The sequence below is a fragment of the Bos indicus genome, chromosome 10 (genome assembly GCF_029378745.1).
Source record: "Bos indicus isolate NIAB-ARS_2022 breed Sahiwal x Tharparkar chromosome 10, NIAB-ARS_B.indTharparkar_mat_pri_1.0, whole genome shotgun sequence".
In the NCBI taxonomy this organism is placed as follows: domain Eukaryota; kingdom Metazoa; phylum Chordata; class Mammalia; order Artiodactyla; family Bovidae; genus Bos; species Bos indicus.
The window spans coordinates 12,506,876-12,532,238 of NC_091769.1; the positions used below are offsets into that span (position 1 = coordinate 12,506,876).

Genomic DNA, 25,363 nt, shown 5'->3' on the forward strand with positions numbered 1-25,363 from the left:
CTACAGGGCCGCGCGACGAAATGGAACTCAGCGCCCGGGATGCGCGAGGCGCTTGGGGCGGGGCTTTAAGGACTTTGTGGGCGGGGCGCTGATTCAGCCAGAAGCTACCCAGCGTCTCTCATCACAAAGATTTTGCGACGACCGCCACCGACCCCTCTCCCCACAGGACCTCGACTTCGCCGGGCCCTGGGCTGTGACCGCCTCTTCTCTCTTTCCCCGTTCTCGGGCTGTTCCTTTTTTGTTTCTGGCCTTCTGCCCACCTGCCTCTCGTTGACGCGTGGGCCTCAGTTATCTGGGTAATCCCATGACCTGTTCACAGTCTGTCTCCTCACTCATGTGGGCCCGTTGGTGCACCAGCATGACCCTCACTGGTATTTGCCCCTCTTCCCCGTCCCTCTTCAGACCCCTCACTCATATCCTCTGTACCAGGTGACAAACCCCTCTTCCTACTCTTTTTAAAGTAATCCCTGCTTGAGTAGTGCCCATACTAAGCATACTGTGTATTTTTCGTAGTTGACGTGAGCCAATTTCCATATCAAGACTTTCCCTCTTGGTCTCCTCAGCCTAGATGCTCACTTTGTCCCTCGCACAGAGTCGGACACGACTGAAGCGACTTAGCAGCAGCAGCTTTTGAGGGAAGCAGGGAGAGGGTTCAGTCAGTTCCCTTGCCCTGGCCAAGGTCACTGCTGAGGATTTGCACTTAGGCTTTTCTGTGAGGCATCATGGGTCCTTGCCTACCTCACCTCTGGCAACCTGGTGTCCCTATAGCAGCCTTTGCCTCAGCGAGGTCTTTGAGGGGACAAGAAGAGACTTTCTTTCTAACCTCTTGGGAGCCAGGAAATGTCAGCTAGAGATATGCCTGAATGAATGCCAGCAAGCCCCTGGCTAGTTATGGTTCAAAGAACAATTCTGTACCACATAGGTTGCAAGTGGGAACAGAAAGGCATCTAGAAGGCTTTAGGCCTTTGCCTCCTTTTCTTCCGCTCTTCCCTGATGGGGTGTGGTAGGGGGTGGGTCACGGAGGGAGGATGTTTTGAACCAAACAACTGAGTCTGACTAGTCACAGTTTGTTCTGTGGGAGAGTGTGGGCTCCAGTTGCTGTAGTTCTTTCCTGTCTCCTCCTTATATCAGAGGAGGCAGAGGACGGCACATCAGTCCATGGGCATGTCCCTGGCAGCATCAGGGGCCAGGGACAGACTGCCTTATTTGCTTCAGAACTCCTCTACCAGCTTGGCTGGTCCCACTATCTCAAGACTCAGTGCTTGAGCAGGCACTGGACTCTAGGTAAGTAAGGCTGCATCCTGATTACTTTGTTATAATTTAAAATTCTTTCCCTAGTTGGAGGCATGTGGCCAAGAACGTGTGGGTAAGGGAGTTGCTGAGTTACCCCTAATGTGTGACGACAGCCCTGTGCTCAGTTCCAGCTCAGTTCCATGGACTGATTCCTTACCTTACCCGGTACTAAAGATTGAATTTATTAGTTTGCTGTTGGGTAATCACATCTTCTGAATACAGGCTTTCAGAAAACCTGGGAAGCAAAAGGACAGTTGATTAAAATTGATGATGAAAGGTAGAACTATCAAGAGAACCATATCACTTGAGGCAACTGGTAAGGGCTTTTGTTTTTGTTTTTTAATTCTTAGTAGAATTCCATTAAACATCAAAACGTTGTTCAGTGAATATAAAATCAGAGAACGTTAGCACAAAGAGTTAGAAGGTCGTAAAGGATATGTCTTTCAAGTCAGAGCAGGCTAATGAATTTGTTTTTCCCACTCAGGAGACCTTTAGCATTTGCATGTTTCCACACATACGTTAAAGGAAATCAATAAACAACTTCTTTTTGCATAATCTGTCATCCCCTTTATTTTTTCCTGCTTTGAAACAGTGGACCACTGTCACAGAGGCTTTGAAAGGCAGAGTGATTTGGTCCCCAGTCTGGCAGAGTAAAGGTTAGTGACAGAAATAACATGCTGCTCACAGAAGCCAGATATTGGGACTCAAGGGAGGTTCAGACATCCAATCTCCTACAACACATGTTGAAATGTAGATTCTAAGGGCATGCTGACTGAATTGAAATTTCATGGATTCGTGCCTGAAATGTTCACTATTAAGTTCCCAATATGATTTTTTCATCTACAGAGAGGAAAGGTAAGGAGTGAGTGAGGAAAAGGGGAAGAGAGAAAGTGAAGGGAAGGCAGTGAGTCCACATTCCTTTTCTGCTCTTCCCTCCCTTTCCATCTCCTATACTGTCCTTTGCCCTATGTCTTCCTCCCTGCCTTCTCTAGTCTAGACCTTGTCCAGTGACAAATCATACTTCTAAGCTCCAGGCTATCTGCTTTCCCTCATCATCCAACCCTATTCCTCTATTTTCACCAAAGTAGAAGTCCGAAGAAATTCTAGATATGTCCCATTTGTCTTAATAATACTGAAGATGTTCAAACATAGACAAAGATGGGGAGCAGCATAATAAACCCCCACATACCCTTCACCCCGTTTCTACTATCAGCTCAATTCTCAGTCTTCTTTCATTTATACCCTACCCACTTCTCTCCAACATTTTGTTTTGATACAGATCACAGATTGCATAACATCTTATCCATAAATACTTTATTATGTATCCCTAAAAGAGAAGGCTTTTTTGATGAATAAACTTTATTTTTAGAGCACTTTTAGGTTCACAGCAAAATGGAGTGAAAGAACAGAGAGTTCTCATATCCTCTGTCTAGCACACACAGCCTCCACCACTGTCAACGTCCCGGCACCAGAGTGATACATTTGTTATACTCTATGAACCTACACTGACACAGCATTATCACCCAAAGTCCGTAGTTTATTACAGGGTTCACTCTTGGTGCTGTACTTTCTGTGGGTTTTGACAAATGTATGGTGACATGTATCCAGCATTGTAGCATCATACAGAATAGTTTCACTGCTCTAAAAATCTTCTCTGCTCTTTTTATCCCTCCCTCTCCCATGACTTCCAGGAACCACTGATCCTTTTACTGTCTTCATGGTTTTGCTTTTCCAGAATGTCATTTAGTTGGAATCATACAGTAAGTAGTCCTTTCAGTTTGGCTTCTTTTGCTTGATGATACACATTTAAAGTTCTTTCATGTCTGTTCATGGCTTGATAGCTCATTTCTTTTTTGTGCTATATGTTAATATTCCATTGTTTGGGTAAACCACAGTTTACTGAAGAATATCTTGGTTATTTCCAAGTTTTGGCAATGATCAGTAAAATTACTATAAACATCCTTGTGCGTGTTTTTCTGTGGGCAGAGGTTTTTTCAACTCAACTAGATAAATATCATGGAGAGAGATTGCTGGCTTGTATGGTAAACATATGTTTAGTTTTGTAAGAAACTGCCAAACTGTCCTTTGAAGTGATTGTACTATTATATATTCCTAGCAGCATTGGTGTGGAGAAGGCAATGGCACCCCACTCCAGAACTCTTGCCTGGAAAATCCCATGGACGGAGGAGCCTGGTGGGCTGCAGTCCATGGGGTCGCTGAGGGTCGGACACGACTGAGCGACTTCACTTTCACTTCCATGCATTGAAGAAGGAAATGGCAACCCACTCTAGTGTTTTTGCCTGGAGAATCCCAGGGATGGGGGAGCCTGGTGGGCTGCCGTCTATGGGGTCGCACAGAGTCAGACAAGACTGAAGTGACTTAGCTTAGCTTAGCAGCATTGGTGGTGGTTCTGTTATATATTCCTGATGCTCTACCTTCTCACCAGCATTTGATGTTGTCAGTGTTCTGGATTTTGACTATAGTAATAGGTAAATAGTAGTATATCATTGTTGTTTTAATTTGTAGTTCCCTAGTGACATATGATGTTGAACATCTTGTCATGTGCTTACTTGCCATCTGTATATCTAATTTGGTAAAGTGTTCAGGGGTTTTGCCCATTTTTTAATAAAATCATTTGCTTTCTTCTTGTTAAGTTTTAAGTGTTGTTTGTATATTTTGGATATATGTGTATGTGTTTGTGTGTGTGCTTAGTCGCTCAGTTGTGTCCAACTCTTTGTGACCCACTGGACTGTAGGATTCTCAAGAAGAATACTGGAGTGGGTTGCTGTGCCCTCCCCCAGGGAATCTTTCCAACCCAGGGATCGAACCCAAGTCTCCCGCATTGCAGGCAGATTCTTTACCATCTGAGCCACCAGGGAAGCCCTTATTTTGGATAATGGTCCCTTATCAGATATGTATTTTGCAGATATTTTCTCCCAATCTGACTTGTCTTCTCATTCTCTTGAAAGGGAGAGACTTAAGTCCATAACAATTACAGTACCATTATCACATTTAAAATAAGTAGCAGTAAACCCCTATTTTCATCAAATACCTAGTCAACTTTCAAATATCCAGTTGACTCATAAATATCATAAGTTTTACTTTTTTACACTTTGGTTGTTTGAATTAGGATCCAAGTAACATCCAGACATTGCAATTTCTTCATATATGTCTAAAGTTTCTTAATCTGTAGGTTTATTCCTACATATCTTTCTTCCTTTGCAGTATATTTCATAAAGAAACTCGGATCTCCCTCTCAGTCCTCCTTCAGTCTTTTCTACAGCATTTGAGAAAACCACAAAGCTTTCTCAGTCTAAAATAATGGACTCATTGAAAAAACAAACAATTTTATACAATTGCAGTTTCAATTAACTTCATCTCTGCTCTGTAAATAGGGGTGAATCTTATCCACAATTGGATCCCCAGGGTCTGGAATGTGACACTCAATATATATTTGTGGAAAGAAGATAGGAAGAAGGAAGAGAGGATGTTAGGAAAAAGTTCAAAGAGAGAAAACAGAAAATTTGGTGGATACTACATTTGCTGAGAAAATAGAACTGAATGTTTTAATTTAGAACACCCTCTCCTTTGAAAAATGATATAAAGTCTAAATTTTTAAAGGCTTCTCATAATATAGGCCTACATCTCTCTTTCCAGGCTCTCCCCTCACCCGCTTAAAACTTTGGTAATATCTTTCACTGAAAAAGCAGATAAAGCAAAACAAAGCTATTTTTTCAGTCAGTTCAGTTCAGTCGCTCAGTCATGTCTGACTCTGTGTGACCCCATGGACTGCAACATGCCAGGCTTCCCTGTCCATCACCAATTCCTGGAGCTTGCTCAAACTCATGTCCATCAAGTCAGTGATGCCATCCAACCATCTCATCCTCTGTCATCCCCTTCTCTTCCTGCTTTCAATCTTTCCCAATATCAGGATCTTTTCCAATGAGTCCGTTCTTCGCATCAGGTGGCCAAAGTATTGCAGTTAGCTTCAGCATCAGTCCTTCCAATGAATATTCAGAACTGATTTCCTTTAGGATGGAATGCTTTGATCTCCTTGCAGTCCAAGGGGAGTCCAGCGTCTTCTCCAACACCACAGTTCAAAAGCATCAGTTCTTCTGCACTCAGCTTTCTTTATGGTCCAACAGTCACATCCATACATGACTGTTGGAAAAGCCATAGCTTTGATTAGACGGACCTTTGTTGGCAAAGAAATGTCTCTGTTTTTCAATATGCTTTCTATGTTGGTCATAGCTTTTTTTCCAAGGAGAATGTGTCTTTTAATTTCATGGGTGCAGTCACCATCTACAGTGATTGTGCAGCCCAAGAAAATAAAGTCTCTCACTGTTTCCACTGTTTCCCCATCTGTTTGCCATGAAGTTATGGGACTGGATGCCATGATCTTCGTTTTTTGAATGTTGAGTTTTAAGACAGCCTTTTCACTCTCCTCTTTCACTTTCATCAAGAGGCTCTTTAGTTCTTCTTCGCTTTCTGCTGTAAGGATGGTGTCATCTGCATATCTGAGGTTATTGATATTTCTCCCAGCAGTCTGGATTCCAGCTTGTGCTTCATCTACATTTCACATGATGTACTCTGCATATAGGTTAAATAAGCAGGGTGACAATATACAGCCTTGACATACTCCTTTCCCAATTTGGAACCAGTCTGTTGCTCCATGTCCAGTTCTAACTGTTGCTTCTTGACCTGCAAACAGATTTCTCAGGAGGCAGGTAAGGTGGTCTCATATTTCCATCTCTTTTACAAATTTTCCACAGTTTGTTGTTATCCACATAGTCAAAGGCTATGGAGTAGTAAATAAAATAGAAGTAGATGTTTTTCTGGAATTCTCTTGCATTTTCTATGACCCAGCAGATGTTGGCAATTTGATCTCTAGTTCCTCTCCCTTTTCTAAATCCAGCTTGAACATTTGGACGTTCTCTGTTCAGTTCATGTACTGTTGAAGCCTGGCTTGGAGAATTTTGAGCATTTGCTAGCGTGTGAGATGAGTGCAATTGTGCGGTAGTTTGAACGTTATTTGGCATTGCCTTTCTTTGGGATTAGAATGAAAACTGACCTTTTCCAGTCCTGTGGCCACTGCTGAGTTTTCCAAATTTGCTGACATGTTGAGTGCAGCACTTTAACAGCGTCATCTTTTAGGATTTGAAATAGTTCAACTGGAATTCCATCACTTTGACTAGCTTTGTTTGTAGTGATGCTTCCTAAGGCCCACTTGAGTTTACATTGCAGGATGTCTGGCTCAAGGTGAGTGATCATAGCACTGTGGTTGTCTGGGTCATTAAGATCTTTTTTGTATAGTTCTCATGTGTATTCTTGCCACCTCTACTTAATATTTTCTGCTTCTTAAAGAGATGGGTATACCAGACCACCTCCTAAGAAATCTGTATGCAGGTCAGGAAGCAACAGTTAGAACCGAACATGGAACAACAGACTGGTTTCAAATAGGGAAAGGAGTATGTCAAGGCTGTGTATTGTCACCCTACTTATTTAACTTATATGCAGAGTACATTGTGCAAAATGTTGGGGTGGATGAAGCACAAGCTGGAATCCAGACTGCTGGGAGAAATATCAATAACCTCAGATATGCAGATGACACCATCCTTACAGCAGAAAGCGAAGAAGAACTAAAGAGCCTCTTGATGAAAGTGAAAGAGGAGAGTGAAAAGGCTGTCTTAAAACTCAACATTCAAAAAACGAAGATCATGGCATCCAGTCCCATAACTTCATGGCAAATAGATGCGGAAACAGTGGAAACAGTGAGAGACTTTATTTTCTTGGGCTGCAAATTACTGCAGATGGTGACTGCACCCATGAAATTAAAAAACACATGCCTCTTGGAAGAAAAGCTATGACCAACCTAGACAGTGTATTAAAAAGCAGAGACGTCACTTTGCCAACAAAGGTCCATCTAGTCAAAGCTATGGTTTTTACAGAAGTCATATGTGGATGTGAGAATTGGACCATAAAGAAGGCTTAAGTGCAGAAGAATTGATGCTTTTGAACTGTGGTGTTGGAGAAGACTCTGGAGAGTCCCTTGGACTGCAAGGAGATCAAAGCATTCCATCCTAAAGGAAATCAGTTCTGAATATTCATTGGAAGGACTGATGCTGAAGCTGAACTGTAATACTTTGGCCACCTGATGCGAAGAATGGACTCATTGGAAAAGACCCTGATGCTGGGAACGATTGAAGGCAGGAGGAGAAGGGGATGACAGAGGATGAGATGGTTGGATGGCATCACTGACTTGATGGACATGAGTTTGAGCAAGCTCCAGGAATTGGTGATGGACAGGGAAGCCTGGCATGCTGCAGTCCATGGGGTCACAAAGATTCAGACATGACTGAACGACTGAACTGAACTGATTTCCTTTAACTGCTATATGATTGACTACTGGAAAGATGAGAAATCCTTTATGTAACCAGTAGTTCATCTCTGTTTAGGCAGATTTCAGTTTTTGCTCTTCGAGCAATGCTGGCAGACTATCATTGGCTTTTCCTCTGACTGAGGTGGGAAGCCACTGGAATGTGTGGAGTGTGGAGAGACTTGATCTGACTTACAGTTTAGCAGGGTCATTTGTGCTGCTATATCACATTTACCCGCTATCACCAGTGTCTTCACCAGCATTGGATATTACACTTTTTAGTCTTTTTCAATTGATAAGCAGAAAAAAAAAAACAACAAACCCTCTCTATTGCTTCAGTTGACATTCCTTTGTAAAATCAGATTTGATGGTGAGTTTTACTCAGTGGGCTGTTTCACACTTATTTAGAGAGCAGTTGTTAATTGTACTGATACTGTGTGGATTTCTGAGTGGCCACACTGAAGCCCTCTAATAAGGACTGTTTGACCTCTCCTCTAGACCCCAGGCCCTTCTGGATAGGTACCAGACTGTGAAGCTAAAATCCTGTCTCTGAAGTGATACCACCCTGAAATGTCACCTCCTGTTGCAGGTATGGCTCCAGTCACTGGCTTGGAGAGATGAAGTGTCATGGGATGTTTGGGGGCTTATTTCGCTCATTTCCACCACTGACAATTGCATAGTCAAAACAAATTCTATAAATGATATAACATAAAGAATCAAAACAATATAAACAAAAGGTCTTGGACAGTAACACAGTTCAATATCTGATGAATCCAAGTACTTCCCCACAAGTTCTCACTGTACCTCTTATAGCAGCCCCAGGAGGAAGTTTGTCTTTCTTGGTTTTATAAATGAGGAACCTGAGTATAAGAGACCTTCAAAGACTTGCTCCTGATCAGGCTTGTTACTTTATTAGAGGTTGTGAAGTAGTAGTAGGTCAAATCAGCCCTTTGCCTCATTTTGTTTGTCTTTAATATTTTAAAATTATTTTACATTGGAATGCTTATTAATGGATCATTCATTCTCTGACCAGACACAGCCCTTGTTACTCTCCACTGATTCTGAATAGAGCTGATTTAGCTTAATTTTATCTGTCCAGGCCCTGAAGGCATTTGATTTTTGCAACCCCTGCCAAATCTTGTCTGCTCTCCACTGTGTAACTGTGGGGTCAATATTAACTCCTAAGGTAGGCCCAGAAATAAACAAGCCTCAGCCACAAACCCTCTATGTCAGGTGCAAAGCCTAATTCCTTCTCCCTCCTGTTCTAACAGAACCATGCATAAAAAAGGCCTTGAGCTGTAGAGGAGGGAGAGGAAAGACCTACCTGCCATCCTGCGCAGCCTCTGATGTTATTAGTGAAGGTCAGAGCTAGATTAACCTCACCTGTCCTGCCACCTTGTTCCAGGCAGAGGATAAAATAAAGTGTGTGTGTATGCTCAGTTGAACCCTCACCTCTGGTGTCTCCTGCAGTGCAGGCGGATTCTTTAACATTGAGCCAGCTGGAAGCCCCAAAATAAGGTAAGTCTGTAGAAAAAGTACATTAGCTTCCCCTCTTTAGTGGTGCTGGTCTTTCTCTAGCAGTTTGATCTCTGAAAGGCCATGAGCTTCTATGAGTGGGATCTCCCCACCCTACACATATGTAGTTCAGGTGCCCCACCTCTGAGCATCTCCTCACTGGGATGTACATCTCCAGTCCATCAACAAATGTATTTATTAAGTGCCAGACACTGTTCTAGACTCTGGGATTCAGCTGTGATTAAGACAGATACGGTCCCCGTCCTCTTGGAGCTCACCTGCTAGTAAGAGATTAATGCAAACATTAATTAGTGTTTATTAATGCAAGCATTAATTAGTGTTTATTACACTAATAAACACACAGTAAAGCATCACAAAGAACTCACTCACTGAAAAAGAGCCTGATGCTGGGAAAGATTGAAGGCAGGAGGAGAAGGGGACAACAGAGGATGAGATGTTTGGATGGCATCACCAACCTGATGGACATGACTTTGAGCAAGCTCCAGGAGTTGGTGATGGACAGGGAAGCCTGGCTTGTTGCAGTCCTTGGGGTCACAGAGAATCAGACACGACTAAGCAACTGAACTGAAAGCATTGTCACAATGGAATGCGTGGAGATCTGCTGTACCCTAACAGTCTATGATCTCCAAAAGCAGAATAACAACAGTATCAGGCACTTTTAATATGTTTTACATATTAATATTTATGTTGTGTGTATGTGCTAAGTTGCTTCAGTTGTGTCTGATTCTTTGTGACACTATGGCCTGTAGCCTGCCAGGCTCCTCTGTCCATGGGATTCTCCAGGCAAGTATACTGGAGTGGGTGGCTATGCCCTCATCCTGGGGGTCTTCTCAATCCAGGGATCAAACCCTCGTCTCTTACTTGCCCTGCAATGGCGGTGGGTTCTTTACCACTAGTGCCACCTGGGAAGCCTAACATTTATGTTACTATTACTTAATTCTTATAAATTTACCAAGCAAGTGGTATCATTATCACTCCCCTTTTACAGCATAAGTTTACAGTCATTGAGAAGTTAAATTCTTGCCTAAATCACACTAGTACAGACAAGGCTTCCACTCTTGGTTGAGCAGCACACTTTTCTACAGCCTGTTGATGTTCAAGTGTGCCACAATCCCATAGGAACAAGACAGAAGAACCAGGTTTACCCCCAATAGTTGGGCTGGAGATACTAGAAAGAACTCCTTGGTAACAGTTAAGAGTGTGTAAGAGAAAGGAATTATTTTTGAGTATTTGTTTCTCTCCTTAATTTTCCTTCTTTTATTCCCACGCCTTGTGGTGGCCACCAGGATCTTAGTTGCCTGACCAGGGATCAACCCGTGCCCCCTGCAGTGGAAGCACAGAGTCTTAACCACTGGACTGCCAATGAAGTCTTGTCCTGAATTTTCTATACTGCACAAATAACACTGTAAAAATAGAGGCATTATTCTAGAAGAAAAAAGATCACTCACAATTCCACCTCATGAATTGGGTTCCTTTTTTCCCAGCTTTTTGAGTCAAACTGTGACTGTATTTGTTAGTATGAGAAGGGAAGTAACTAGACCTGGTTTTGCTTGTAGCATCTAAGAGGCAACAGTGTGGTAACAAGCAGAGGTCAGCCTCTCTACTCATGCTTCCAACATCCAGAATGACCCCTGGACACCCAGAGATGAAGTGAGCTGTGTGTTGCAGCAGAGGGAGCTGGGTACCTTCGCTCAGGGTGAAGTAGGACAGGGATGAGGCTGTGAGGGATTACCTGCTATTTCAGATGGAAGTAATCAAAGTATCATTTCCTCCTGTGTCTTGTGGGGAAAGGGATGGGAGAGAGGAATAGTCAGTCAGTATCAGGCAGTTACTGGAATGATTGAAATGGTCTCCAGGTGAGTGGTTAGGATCATAAAACACCCCCTCCCTCCCATTTCTTTGCTCCACTCCCACTTCAGCCAGCTCCAACCATGAGCTGGATGCACAACTTAAGTATTTTTGGGACCGTGGACAAAGAATGTTGCCTGCTGTATCAATAAGCAAAAGATGTTGTGGTCATCAAACCATTAGCCGCCACAGCTGCCCTCCCCAACTCCCACCCAATGATGCGTCCCGAGGGGAACTCAGAATGGAGATAAACAGGCTACTGCCCCTAGACAGTTAAGGTGCGTATCAAGGAATACTTTCATTAAGCTCAAACGCTTGCATCTTTCCATACCTAGAAAAGCACTGAACTCATTAGCTTGAGATGTCTGGTTTTCTTTTAACTAGCAGTAATTGTTTGATGTTCAATTCTCTGGGTTTTTTACAAACACTTCTATATATCCTGACTCCTCCCTTACCTCTTCAGAACAGTCCCTCAAAACTATCTGAGAGATTGTATCCTGGGCTTCAGTGCTTAGTAATTCCCCAAATAAAATATAATTCTCAACTTTTAGGTTGTGCTTTTTTTTTTTTCCTTCAGTCAACACTTTGGATGACCATAAAGGGACCCAGACTTCCCTCCTTTGCCTGAACTTTGTGAGGAACCAGAGCCTTGGCACCAACAGAGGCCTCTTGGGCCCATTCACCTCCTTGGAGGGTCCGTATGAATTTGGGAGAGTCTCTTTTTGGTTCTTGGATCTCCTGATTGTTGGTTGATACTCCTGAGCTTTAATTGGCAGTGTGCAACAGGTACAACCTAGCTACCCATTTGAAAAAATACAGGGGGAGCCTTGTTGAAAGATACTAGGAGTTGCTTAGTTGAGAGACACTGATTTATCTAGATGGGCTTTCCAGGTGGTAAAGAACCCACCTGTCAACACAGGAGACATAAGAGACATGGGTTTGGTCCCTGGGTCAGGAAGATCCCCTGGAGGAGGGCATGGCAACTCACTTCAGTGTTCTTGCTAGGTGGCCTAACATGTTTCCTAAACGAGGGGAGTCAGAAAGCCAGCTTCCAGTAATACTCAAGCCAGGTTTATGTATATATAAACTTATGAATATGCAAACAAGTACTCACATAATTGGGAATTAAAAGAAATCTCTCTGAAAATGGCCACTATGGGGCTCTTTATTGTATACGCAATTAAGTTAGAGACATCCAGCTTGATAAATTTTTTTCTTTTTTCAGAATTCTGACCTTAAAGAAACAAAAACCCTTCTAGGGAGAATTTGCAGTTCTCTCTTTGTGTCTTTGAGATGTGAATGTGCTGCCTGATATTCTTAGTGGAGGGTGTGTATGTTGAGAGCTTGGTCTCTGTCATCTGGAAGGTACACATATGGTTTTCATTTGACAGCTGGTTGAATAGACTGGAATTCTGAGCAGTTTGCTTGTTGTTTGGTCTTTTTAGTCTGACTGTGCCAACTCTCAGGGAAATATGTCATAAGGGGCCCAGCCCAGAAGGGGCCTTTGTCACCTCAACCTTCATGGCATCCACCTGTGCAGTGGCTGTACAGGCCCTTTACTTCTTAGACTGTTTTGGGGACTAAACTTTCTAGATTTTGTGGAGTCTACATCTTTTGCACTCTGTTATGGGGATGCCTCTTGGCGTCTTACTGGTTTGAGTCACTGTTAAGACACTACTCATCAGTAGCCAGACAGTGGATCTTCTCAACTGAAAAAGCTTCTCAATTGGCAAAATTTTTAGAGAACTCTCATTATAACCAGCTGTTTTATTGGTACCTATGAAAAAAACAGATTATAAGGTGGAAAAAAAAACATATATATAATGGTTAATCTAATGCTCCCTTATTTAAAACAAATAAACCAGTTTCGGAAGCCTTATTTGTGGTTTCTGCTTCCCCTCAATGGGTTTTGCTGCTGCTGCTGCTGCTAAGTCATTTCAGTCGTGTCCGACTCTGTGCGACCCCATAGACGGCAGCCCACCAGGCTCCCCCGTCCCTGGGATTCTCCAGGCAAGAACACTGGAGTGGGTTGCCATTTCCTTCTCCAGTGCATGAAAGTGAAAAGTGAAAGGGAAGTCGCTCAGTTGTGTCCGACTCTTTGCGACCCCATGGACTACAGCCCACCAGGTCCTCTGTCCATGGGATTCTCCAGGCAAGGGTACTGGAGTGGGGTGCCACTGACTTCTCCATAATGGGTCTTACAGGTCCTAATAATAAACATTATGATAATTAATGCTAATTAGGTTGATTAATAGGGAAATAAGGAAAAACTGAAGGGAAAGTCTAGAGACTTCTTTCCAACAAGGTGGAATTTTTAAATGAACTCATCCCAAAAGGATAAAGAAATCTTTAGATGGTTATTAAGAAATGGGGTAAATAAAATGGACATTAATAGGATTAAAACAGAAGGTTTTGATACAATACTACCTAGGGTTGGATGGGCCAGAGCAACCTCATATTGGTCCCTAATGTTAGAAGGCCCCATCCCAGCTTAAATACTGGGAGATATATGTACTGAATATGTATATATTTGCTGGCTCTTGATTTTCAATATATATTTATTTAAAAGTCTGGAAGAAGATTATACTGAGCTACCTGGCCAACAATTACTTGGGGCAATAGGCGAATTAATAAAGTTAAAAGATTGGCGAAAGGGCCTGGTCCCTCAGTCCCTCCATGGGGACCCCAGAGTCTTTTATACAAAAATATATAAAATGATTAGGGGATAAAAAGACAGGAAAGTTCCTAGGACTCCTTGTAACGCCAAGGCTCATTGATGGGGTCCTAATGGGAACTAAAGTTGATTTGAAATAAAGCTTATAAAAATTGGTATATTTAAATAAGCTTTCAGTTCAATTCAGTTCAGTTCAGTCACTCAGTCATGTCCAACTCTTTTCGACCCCATGAATTGCACCACGCCAGGCCTCCCTGTCCATCACCAACTCCCGGAGTTCACTCAGACTCACATCCATCGAGTCAGTGATGCCATCCAGCCATCTCATCCTCTGTCGTCCCCTTCTCCTCCTGCCCCCAATCCCTCCCAGCATCAGAGTCTTTTCCAATGAGTCAACTCTTCACATGAGGTGGCCAAAGTACTGGAGTTTCAGCTTTAGCATCATTCCTTCCAAAGAAATCCCAGGGCTGATCTCCTTCAGAATGGACTGGTTGGACCTCTTTGTAGTCCAAGAGACTCTCAAGAGTCTTCTCCAACACCACAGTTCAAAAGCATCAATTCTTCAGTGCTCAGCCTTCTTCAGAGTCCAACTCTCACATCCATACATGACCACAGGAAAAGCCATAGCCTTGACTAGACGGACCTTTGTTGGCAAAGTAATGTCTCTGCTTTTGAATATGCTATCTAGGTTGGTCATAACTTTCCTTAGACTATGCCAAAGCCTTTGACTGTGTGGATCACAATAAACTGTGGAAAATTCTGAAAGAGATGGGAATACCAGACCACCTGACCTGCCTCTTGAGAAATTTGTATGCAGGTCAGGAAGCAACAGTTAGAACTGGACAGGGAACAACAGACTGGTTCCAAATAGGAAAAGGAGTACGTCAAGGCTGTACATTGTCACCCTGCTTATTTAACTTCTATGCAGAGTACATCATGAGAAATGCTGGGCTGGAAGAAGCACAAGCTGGAATCAAGATTGCCGGGAGAAATATCAATAACCTCAGATATGCAGATGACACCACCCTTATGGCAGAAAGTGAAGAGGAACTAAAAAGCCTCTTGATGAAAGTAAAAGTGGAGAGTGAAAAAGTTGGCTTAAAGCTCAACATTCAGAAAATGAAGATCATGGCATCTGGTCCCATCACTTCATGGGAAATAGATGGGGAAACAGTGGAAACAGTGTCAGACTTTATTTTGGGGGGCTCCAAAATCACTACAGATGCTGACTGCAGCCATGAAATTAAAAGACGCTTACTCCTTGGAAGGAAAGTTATGACCAACCTAGATAGCATATTCAAAAGCAGAGACATTACTTTGCCAGCAAAGGTTCGTCTAGTCAAGGCTATGGTTTTTCCTGTGGTCATGTATGGATGTGAGAGTTGGACTGTGAAGAAGGCTGAGTGCCGAAGAATTGATGCTTTTGAACTGTGGTGTTGGAGAAGACTCTTGAGAGTCCCTTGGACTGCAAGGAGATCCAACCAGTCCATTTTGAAGGAGATCAGCTCTGGGATTTCTTTGGAAGGAATGATGCTAAAGCTGAAACTCCAATACTTTGGCCACCTCATGTGAAGAGTTGACTCATTGGAAAAGACTCTGATGCTGGGAGGGATTGGGGGCAGGAGGAGAAGGGGACGACAGAGGATGAGATGGCTGGATGGCATCGCTGACTCGATGGACGTGAGTCTGAGTGAACTCTGGGAGTTGGTGATGGACAGGGAGGCCTGGCATGGTGCGATTCATGGGGTCGCAAAGAGTCAGACGTGACTGAACAGAACTGAACTGAAGATGCTTATATCTCTTTTGCCTAATTATGTTGTGGGGTAGACATTGTATCTTACTGGGGAATGCTTCCCCTGCCTGGTATTATAAGATAGGGCATATAAATCTGCTTGTCAGACAATATTAACTAAATATGCTAAAGGAAACAAATAGGATTACCTGAGTTTGCACTATATAAAGTAGAAGCTGGGAGTTGATATTCAGGGGCTATTAAAAATAATAATAGAGATTTGTTTTTTTGCTCTGGGTTTAACCTGTACACTCAGATAGAAGACCTTTGTTAAATGCCTTGTACAAACTTTTGAAGGCATGATAAATTGAGCTAAGTTCTAGAACATAGCACTTTTGATTTTCAGTTTAGTTGGAAATCTTCTTGATATACAGTATATACATATATATATAGAAAGAAATTAAAGAGAATATAGTTGGGCAAATTAATATTTTAATATCACTTAGGTGGCAGACCACTTCTTTGGGGGAATTAGAAGCAACTGTCTTTCCCTTGCAGATCTCTACAAAGCACAAATGTAAATACAGCCTCAAAGACTGAGGAGCCTAATTAGCTCAATGAGGTAGGATCTGAAACCAAAAGGAAAAAGATTTTTTAAAACTCAAACCACTGGAAAGACTCCATTACCCAAAATCTAATTTATAGCTTCTCTAAGAGTTTGTTGAGCACAAATACAAATCTTAAAAATCTGTTCCACAAATAGCAAAGCCTTAGTCATTTAAGCGAGCAAATTTAACTCATTCCAACTGTTATTTATAAACTAGAAAGTTTATATTGTAGTGCCTGATTTGTATTTGTTAAAGTGAAGCTATGAGGTGAATTTCCTGGAGGTCAAATGGTTAGGACTCTGAGCTTCCTCTGCAGGGGGCCTGGGTTCAATCCCACGTCTGGGAACTAAGATCCTGCAAGTCGTGTGACACAGCCAAAAAGAAGAAAAAAAGAAAAAGTGAAGCTATGAGATCTCTGGTTTTGTCTGTTTATATGTCTGTGTGTACATTATACATGAGAAATGTCTCTACCTCTGGAGAATATTATAAAAATAAAATTATGAGCGTTCTATTTAATTGACTTTAAAGTAAGCACTTACAAATTAAATATTTCTAAATAAAAAGGAATCTGGCCAGAATAAATTTCAGGTTCACATAATTTAGGAAATAGTCAATATTAAATTCAGTCAGTTCAGTCGCTCAGTGGTGTCTGACTGTTTGTGATCCGTGGACTGCAGCATTTCTGGCTTCCCTGTCCATCCGCAACTCCCAGAGCTTGCTCAAACTCACGTCCATTGAGTCAGTGATGTCATACAACGATATCATCTTCTGTCTTCCCCTTCTCCTCCTGCTTTCTGTCTTTCCCAGCTTCAGGATCTTTTCCATTGAGTCAGTTCTTCACATCAGGTGGCCAAAGTATTAGAGCTTTAGCTTCAGCATCAGTCCTTCCAGTGAACATTCAGGACTGATCTCCTTTAGGATTGACTCGTTTGATCTTGCAGTCCAAGGGACTCTCAAGAGTCTTATCCCAATATCACAGTTCAAAAGCACCAATTCTGTGGTACTCAGCTTTCTTTATGGTCCAACTCTTACATCCATACATGACTACTGTAAAAACCATAGGTTTGACTAGATGGACCTTTGTCAGCAAAGTAATGTCTCTGCTTTTTAATATGCTGTCTATGTTGGTCATAGCTTTTCTTCCAAGGAGCAAGTGTCTTTTAATTTCATGGCTGCAGTCACCATCTGCAGTTTTTGGAGCCCTCCAAAATAGTCTCTCACTGTTTCCATTGTTTCCCCATCTATTTGTCATGAAGTGATGGGACTGAATGCCATGATCTTTGTTTTTTGAGCATTCTTTGGCATTGCCTTTCTTTGGGATTGTTTTCCCTAAAGATCAAGGTTCTTAAGGGTTAAAATTGTAATATGTAATTAAAGTTACTAGAAATAATAATGGAAATGTTTCAGTATTTCCTTCAAGGAAAATAGGGTGTGTATTTTTAGCAAAAGGTATGGAGAATGGAAGTGCATTTTGTTAAGGGGAAAGTGGTTTTGTGCTAAAGCTGATTATTTCTAAATGGAAAAATAAAAGATAAACTAATATAAAAGTTGTGGAAGGTTTTTGAAAAGGAAGCCCTGAGAAAAAAGTTTTGTACATGCTAGGCTGGGATTGGATTAAATTAATTAGGTAAGAAATTTTGCTATTGAGAGTGGGCTAGTGCAGGATTAGTGTTTCGTTTTCTCTCTGTTAAGAGAGCAAAGGTTTCCTGGAATGTTGAGCTATTTTTGACAACAGATTATGAAGTTTTTTGTTTCATAATAATCTGTATTTGTTTAAAAAATCTTTTCTTGTCACTTTGGGTGGAAAGTAAGTATTGTTTCACAGTGACCTATGATCCTGTTTGATCAAGTGCTTTTAAGACCTTTTGATATTTTGACAAACTTCCTGTAGTCAAATTCTAAATAAAGTTCCTTTGACTTCCAGCTAACTTTGAGATGCTTCAGAGGGCCTCTGAAACATCCCAAAGAGAGGAATATTAAACTAATTGGGCTTATTTGGTGTGTTAAATTATTTGAGAAGTATTGTTAAGTGATTGGAAATAAATGTTCTTGGATTATATTGTGTGGGTAAATGTCATTAATATAGATATTTCAGTTTATATGGAATTCCTAAAAGTTTGACATATCCTGGTAGTATCAGTCATATCTAGTTATTATCTTAACATGTTGTATGCTGCAGAAATATCCAAGTTTCTTCTTGTGTTGTAATCCAATCTTTAAACATGCCATTTTAAGTCTTTTGTCATTTGTAGACAATTGTTTTACTCTGATGCAGCTGTAAAAGGAAGGTTTCCAAGAAAATTCATAAAAAAGACTTTTTGACAAATATAAATTTCTGATGACTTTTGGATTATATTACTGAACTGGGTAAGAAATTACAAAACTCCAATGGAAAACCTGGGGACTTCATCCAGATGAACAAGAATTAATTGCATGGGATTGAATCAACTGATAAGTATGATTTATAATTTTATAACTTTTTCATGAAGTATACTGGCTTTTAAATCTTTTTTTCCAGAGAACCTTTCTTCTTACACTGTGACCTATAACGAGTTGATAAAGTATCCCTTTGTAAACAAAGATAAAACATTATCTTTTTCGTTTTACCTTATCCCTCCAGAATTTGGCTTCTCTAGCTGGCTCTCCATGGACTTAATTGCTTATTACAACCAGATTACAACTAGTTCTACCACTCATTATTTTAATTTTTTATCTCCTGTTGTTTTCAAATTATTTATTCCTTGTGCTTCTCTCTGCTATATTATGATTTTATTAACATCCTAGCTGTATTTTTATATCCTATCTATTTTTTGAGATTGTTGTCTCTTACATAAACCAATATGTAACTAGGCCTCCAATAAAATTAGTGGTGACTAAAGAACTTCCCTGTAGCTTAGACTACAAATCTGCCTGCAATGCAGGAGATCTGGGTTTGATCCCTGGGTTGGAAAGATCCTCTGGAGAAGGAAATGGTAAGCCACTGCAGTATTCTTGCCTGGAAAATCCCATGAACAGAGGAGTCTGACGGGCTACAGTCCATGGGGTTGTAAAAAGTTGGACATGACTGAGCGATTATCACTATGACTACTATGAAATGTCATGAGGCAGCTGATCATATATATAACTCTGCATAGAATAATTGTAATAGTGCAACTCGAGGTATGAGAAGAAGCAGCAAGGGAAAATATTTCCTGGATCATAATAGACTAGTAAGATAGACGATCCAGAGAATGTTTAAAAACAATTATTTATTTATTTACTTTGGCCATGCCATGTGGCTTATGGGATCTTAGTTCCCTGATCAGGGATTGAACCCAGGCCCTGGGCAGTGAAAGCACCAAGTCCTAACCACTGGGATGCAAGGGTAATCCAGAGAATTTTAGATTATCAATAGGGCTTGATCCAAAATTAGCACATTAACCTATCAACAGAATCTTTGCCTGATCCGAAGAATTGATGCTTTTGAACTGTGGTGTTGGAGAAGATGCTGGAAAGTCTCTTGGACTGCAAGGAAATCAAACCAGTCAATCCTAAAGGAAATCAGTCCTGAATATTCACTGGAAGGACTGATGCTGAAGCTGAAGCTCCAATACTTTGGCCATTTGATGTGAAGAGCCAACTCACTGGAAAAGACCCTGATGCTGGGAAGGATTGAAAGCAGGAGGAGAAGGGGATGACAGAGGATGAGATGGTTGGATGGCATCACCAACTTGATGAACATGAGTTTCAGCAAGCTCTGGGAGTTGGTGATGGACAGGGAAGCCTGGCTTGGTGCAGTCCATGGGGTTGCAAAGAGTTGGATATGACTGAGTGACTGAACTGACCTTATAGGCCTAGTGCCATGGGACAAACTTGGTCATAAAATGCCTCCTAAATGTTGGTCAGATTTATGACCTAGAGGAGGTGCTAAGGGCAAAAAATAACACTTGCCATATCAGTAAACAAAGTATGTTATAGCCATCGAGCCATCGGCCTCTGCCGCTGCCCTCACCACCATAGGTAAGGTGCATATCATAGGAATAATTTCATTAAGCCCAGATTCTTGCACTATTCCATACATAGAAAACTGGTAAACTCAACTTGAGATGTCTGTTTTTCTTTAACTGGCAGTAATCTTTTGATTTTGACTACCTGTTTTTTTTTTTTTTGTTTGTTTGTTTGTTTGTTTTGCAAAAGCTCCTGTATTATTCTGGCATTTCCCATAGCTCTTTGGAACAGTCCCTCAGAGCTATCTCAGAGGTTGTATTCTGGGCTTAAGTCCTCAGTAATGCCCCAAATAAAACCTAATTCTCCACTTAAAAATTATTTATTTATTTTTTATGGCTGTATTGGGTGTTCATTGCTGTGTGCAGGCTTTCTCTTGTTGCAGCAAGCAGGGTCTACTCTCTGGTAGACCTCGCAGGCTTCTCACTGCGGTGGCTTCTCTTGTTGAGAAGTGCAAGCTCTAGGCACATGGGCTCAGTGGTTTGTGGTGCTTAGGCTTAGTTGCCCCTTGGCATGTGGGATCTTCCAGGACCAGGGATCGAACCTGTGTTCTGTGCATTGGCAGGCAGATTCTTAACCACCAGACCTCCAAGGAAGTACCAATTTTCCACCTTTAGGTTGTGCATTTTTTTTCAGTCGACAACATGTGCCAGCCTGCACTGGGGTGATGTGTCAGTGCCCTCTCCTCCAAGAATTTCCCTTAGACCTGATAAAATATTTTTATGTGTGAAATGCTTTAAAGCTTATAAAGTATTTCCTCCACATTCCCTGACTTTTAAAAATAGATTTTATTTCTTAAAGCAGTTTTAGATTCACAGCAAAATTGAGTGGGTACCCCCTTATTTTTAACTTTGATTCTCACATCCACCCTACAGATAGGTAGGACAGGTGTTATTATCTCTGTATTTACATTTAAATTACATTTAGAATCACGTGGTAGCAAACAGAGCCTGGTGCTAACTGAGGTCGTCTGATCTTTTAAGCCTTAGACATTTTCGCTTGGTTCCCAGAGTGCCTTCTAAGTCTTTTCAAATCTGTCTCTCCCCTAAGCATGGGAACCGTGGATACCTGCTCATTCTCAGAGCTTAGAAATAAGTTTGAGATGTTCCCACCATTTCCCACTTGAATGCAGGGGCCCACAGAGAACCCACCTATGTCTCTGGTGGAAGGTCTACTCTCGCAGGCTCTGGTAGAGGCAGTGGGACTGAGAACTTGTACAATGCCCTGATAAGCTTCTTAGAAGCGGGTATTAGCTGGGATTGGATATCCTTCCCCTGAGACGCCCTTCACACCTGACCCTGCCTTGAATTAGGATTCCATAGGGTCAGGGGACAGGAGAATGGGGTGTTTTCTGCTGTACAGCTTCAGACCCACTCTTTGAGACCTTGATTCTGACAAGTTTCCAGAACTGAGAAGACACCCAGATGTCCAGGTTTGAAGGTAAATGATGTGATTAGGTAGGAGGGACCAGCTGGGGTGCCAGCTCATCTCTGTTACATAACATCAGAAAGAGATACTCTCCAAAGTTTCTTTAGCAGATTCAGAGTGTTGAATATATGGCAAAGGATAGGGTGGACAGGGAGGTGGTGGAAAGACAATTATAGGAATCAAGGACAAAGAAGGAAATTCATTTATTCCATAATTCTCCTTTTGCTTTTTAAGACAGCTGTATTTGCATTGCTAATTAGTGTGGTATGTCCGGAAAGACTGGTTCCTTAGAAAGCTCATCTGCACTGTTGCTCACTAGCTGTGTGATGTTGAGCAAGTCACATCTCTCTGGACCTCAGTTTCTTCATGTCTCAAATGGGGAGTTGTATTAAACAATGTAATTCATTCCACCTTTAATGACCTAAGATTCTATGTGTTATTCATTTAATTTTGAATATATTACTTCATATACAAAACTGATCATTTCTAGTTATTGTTTTGTAATAATCTGTGGACATTGATTAGAGATTTAATATTTACTTTGACTGGGCCTTAAATATGCTTCCCTTCTGAGTCCTTATATAAAATTAACCCATATGGGGCATCGATTCTGTACAATGCTTTTCATAGACCTTATGTGTTTTTGCTATCTCAACATTCCCGTGACATAGGTATTGTTATTGCTATTTACCTTTATAGGTATTGTTATTACTATTATTATTTCTATGAAATTAAATTTAAAAAGTTGTAATACACACATGATAAAAAGGTTAAACAGACTAAACAATAGAATTTACTGAAAAGTAAGTCTCCCTCTCATCCCGGATCCTTAGTTTCTCTTTTCCAGATGTCCTTTCAGAGATAATATTTGCATAATCAAAGTATATGTTAGCATGCCCATTTTACAGATGAGGTGCTGAAGTTCAGCCTGTCCAGGGTGACGCAGCTAGTAAGCAGCAGGTCTGGGAACCCAATCTTTGACTCTATTCCCCGTATTCCTCCCATGACACCACGCTGTCTGGGAAGCTTTATGACATTGACTTTTAGGCTTTGTCCCCTCTGAATGATGGTGGAATCATTTTAAGTCAGTCCAGTAAAAACACATAGAGCCTCGATGTCTCTGGAACTGCTTTCCATTACTGTCTCTTTCTGTCTAAAGCTTAAAATTATATCTCCTTACTTCCTTTTTGCCTTTGATAAATTAAGATCTGTGGCCTGGGGCACCAGCTACAGATGACTGAGCTCTCAGCAACTCTGGCTGGACCTGAAAAGTGTGGGCAGACCTTTTGCAAGGATCCCAAGGAGGGCTGGGTAGACCCAGCTTAGGAACCTGGGCTGCTGGCGTGCCTACACAGCATGAGGACCTCGAGATGCTCTTTTTCCCATGAGGAAGCATTGTCTCCTGGAACAGAGGATAGTTTTTTTTTTTTTTCTTCCCAGCAGAAACAATTACTTTCACAACAAAGGCTCCTGTGTGAATAGTCTCTCTTCCAGATAAGGGTTTGGTGGATCCCAGCTGTCCTTTTAGGAGCAAATAACCTTGTCTTTTTTTTTTTTTTTTCTTTCTAGGTTTGTGGTTACCCCCTGGCTGGACTTCATGGAGGAATCTTCTCTGATATCTAATCTGAATCCCAGAGCATCCCCCATTTTTCTGTGGAAAAAATGAGAGGCCTTCTATAGCCAGGGATAACTGGCCATCATGGGGAAACTGATCAGGATGGGGGCACAGGAGAGGCGGTCACTCTGGCCAAAGCGACTTCATTGGAGTCGCCCCCTCTTCCTATTGGGAATGTTGATCATAGGTTCCACCTACCAGTACCTGACGAGCCCTCAGGGCCTCCCCACACTGTGGGCAGCAGTCTCTTCCCAACACCCTGTAAAAGTAGCCAGCCGGGACCTTTCCAACAAGGAGATGATGATGGTGAGCAGTGAGACTTCAAAATCTAGCTCTGAAATGGAGGTTGAGGCATGGGCACCAGAAGCCACAGCAGGCAGAGATGGAACACCACCTGGCATAGCAAGGAAGAACACCCCCAGTACACCTAGAGGAACAGCCAGCATCACTCCAGCGATACCCAATAACTACAGCCCAACACCAACAGGCACAGGAAAAGTTAAGGAAGACACCTCAGCCACACCCAGTGGAGTACTGAATCACTACACTCAAAGCAGACCAATGGTAAATAGTTATACCCGCTTGACAGCCAGGGGAGAAGTAAAGAGCTCCCGCCCAACTCAATCCAGGGGAAAGGAGGAGAAATACTCCCCATCCCCACTTGGTAGAATGGTAAACAGTTATGCCCCATCCACACTCATGACAATGCCAAGGAGCCATGGCATCACCCCCAGAACAACAGTGAAAGACAGAGAAATTATGGCAACCAAGAAAATGTTGGCGACCAACCCATCCAAGAGACTAGTGGAGAAAACCACCCCAACTCCTCTCAAGGGAATAACTGATAACACCCCAACCTTCCTGTTAAGTGACTTAGAAACAGACACCTTGACTTCTCCAAGAAATGTGGTAGAAAAGAAGACCCTAACTACCCCCAGAAGAGTGGACAGTAATAGCTCAACCAACCACCAGGGGTTGGTGGGGAAAAACAATCTGACAACACCCCAAGGAATGGTCCTGGAGCACACTGCGGCCGTCTCTGAGGGGCAAGTGACAATAAGCACCATGACACGCAGCAGCCCAACAGAAACCAAAGCTTCTACTGATGCTTGGAAAGTCAGGAATCCCTTGTCCAGAACCAGTGCACCGATCATCAGAATATCCTCAGCCACCTTCAGGGGGCTTTTGAAAAACCCTTCCAAAGCACCCAGCACCCCAGCAGCTCCCAGGGTTAGGGCAAATCCGACCATTCAGGTCCGCCACTGCCTGGTGGTAGAGCCAGCCCCAGTTGCACCCACTGCCCCCTCCCCTAGTTGGACAACAGCTGTGATCCCAGGGATTCCTAGTCCCTCAGGACAGCCAGACCTGCACCCCAAGGCAGAGTACCCCCGAGACCTGTTCAGTGTGGAGGAGCGGAGGCAGGGCTGGGTGGTCCTGCACATCTTTGGCATGATGTATGTGTTTGTAGCCTTGGCCATCGTTTGTGACGAGTACTTTGTGCCTGCCCTGGGCGTCATCACAGACAAGCTGCAGATCTCTGAGGATGTGGCAGGCGCTACATTCATGGCTGCTGGAGGCTCTGCCCCTGAGCTCTTCACCTCCCTCATCGGTGTCTTCATCTCCCATAGCAACGTGGGCATTGGCACCATAGTGGGCTCTGCGGTGTTCAACATCCTCTTTGTCATTGGCACTTGTGCCCTCTTCTCCCGGGAGATCCTCAACCTCACCTGGTGGCCCTTGTTCCGAGACATCACCTTCTACATCTTTGACCTAATGATGCTCATCCTCTTCTTCCTGGATAGCCTCATTGCGTGGTGGGAGAGTGTGCTCCTGCTGCTGGCTTATGCCTTCTATGTGTTCACCATGAAGTGGAACCAACAGCTCGAGCTCTGGGTGAAAGAGCAGCTCAACAAGAGGCCAGTGGCCAAGGTCATGGCCCTAGGGGACCTCAGCAAGGTAAGAACAGGTTGGTTCAGGCTTGTTTAGCTCCTTTTGGGCAAAAGAACAGGGTCGGGGGGAAGACAGGGACTGAAGAATGAACAAAGCTGGATCAGACCTCAAGAGATGAGTGAGTGTTCTGGTTCCCTTGCAATTCATTCAATATTTATAGAGTCCTATTCTCTGCCAGTTGCCATGCTGGGCCTTTTGCAAGAATGACCTTGGGTCAACACCTAGTCATCCCATAAAATGGTTATTATTATGATCCCCCATTGGCAGGGGAAGAAACTGAGGCCTAATGAAGTTAAAGCACTTGTTCAATGTCACAGAG

General features: G+C 42.5%; 1 protein-coding gene across 4 annotated transcripts in view; it reads left to right on the forward strand.

The window, feature by feature from the left end:
- The first annotated feature begins 93 nt into the window (after positions 1 to 93).
- Positions 94 to 25,363, forward strand: part of SLC24A1 (solute carrier family 24 member 1) — a 51,100-nt gene continuing 25,830 nt past the window's right edge. For 2 of the 4 annotated variants that reach the window (XM_070796918.1, XM_070796920.1), the window contains exons 1-3: positions 94 to 1,284; positions 8,168 to 8,258; positions 23,049 to 25,050. In XM_070796918.1, the coding sequence (XP_070653019.1) occupies positions 23,179 to 25,050 (1,872 nt within the window). In that variant the 5' untranslated portion in view covers positions 94 to 1,284; positions 8,168 to 8,258; positions 23,049 to 23,178. Of the gene's footprint in view, positions 1,285 to 8,167; positions 8,259 to 8,940; positions 9,188 to 23,048; positions 25,051 to 25,363 lie in introns of all 4 variants that reach the window. The other 2 variants (XM_070796919.1, XM_019968142.2) reach the window with 2 other exon arrangements.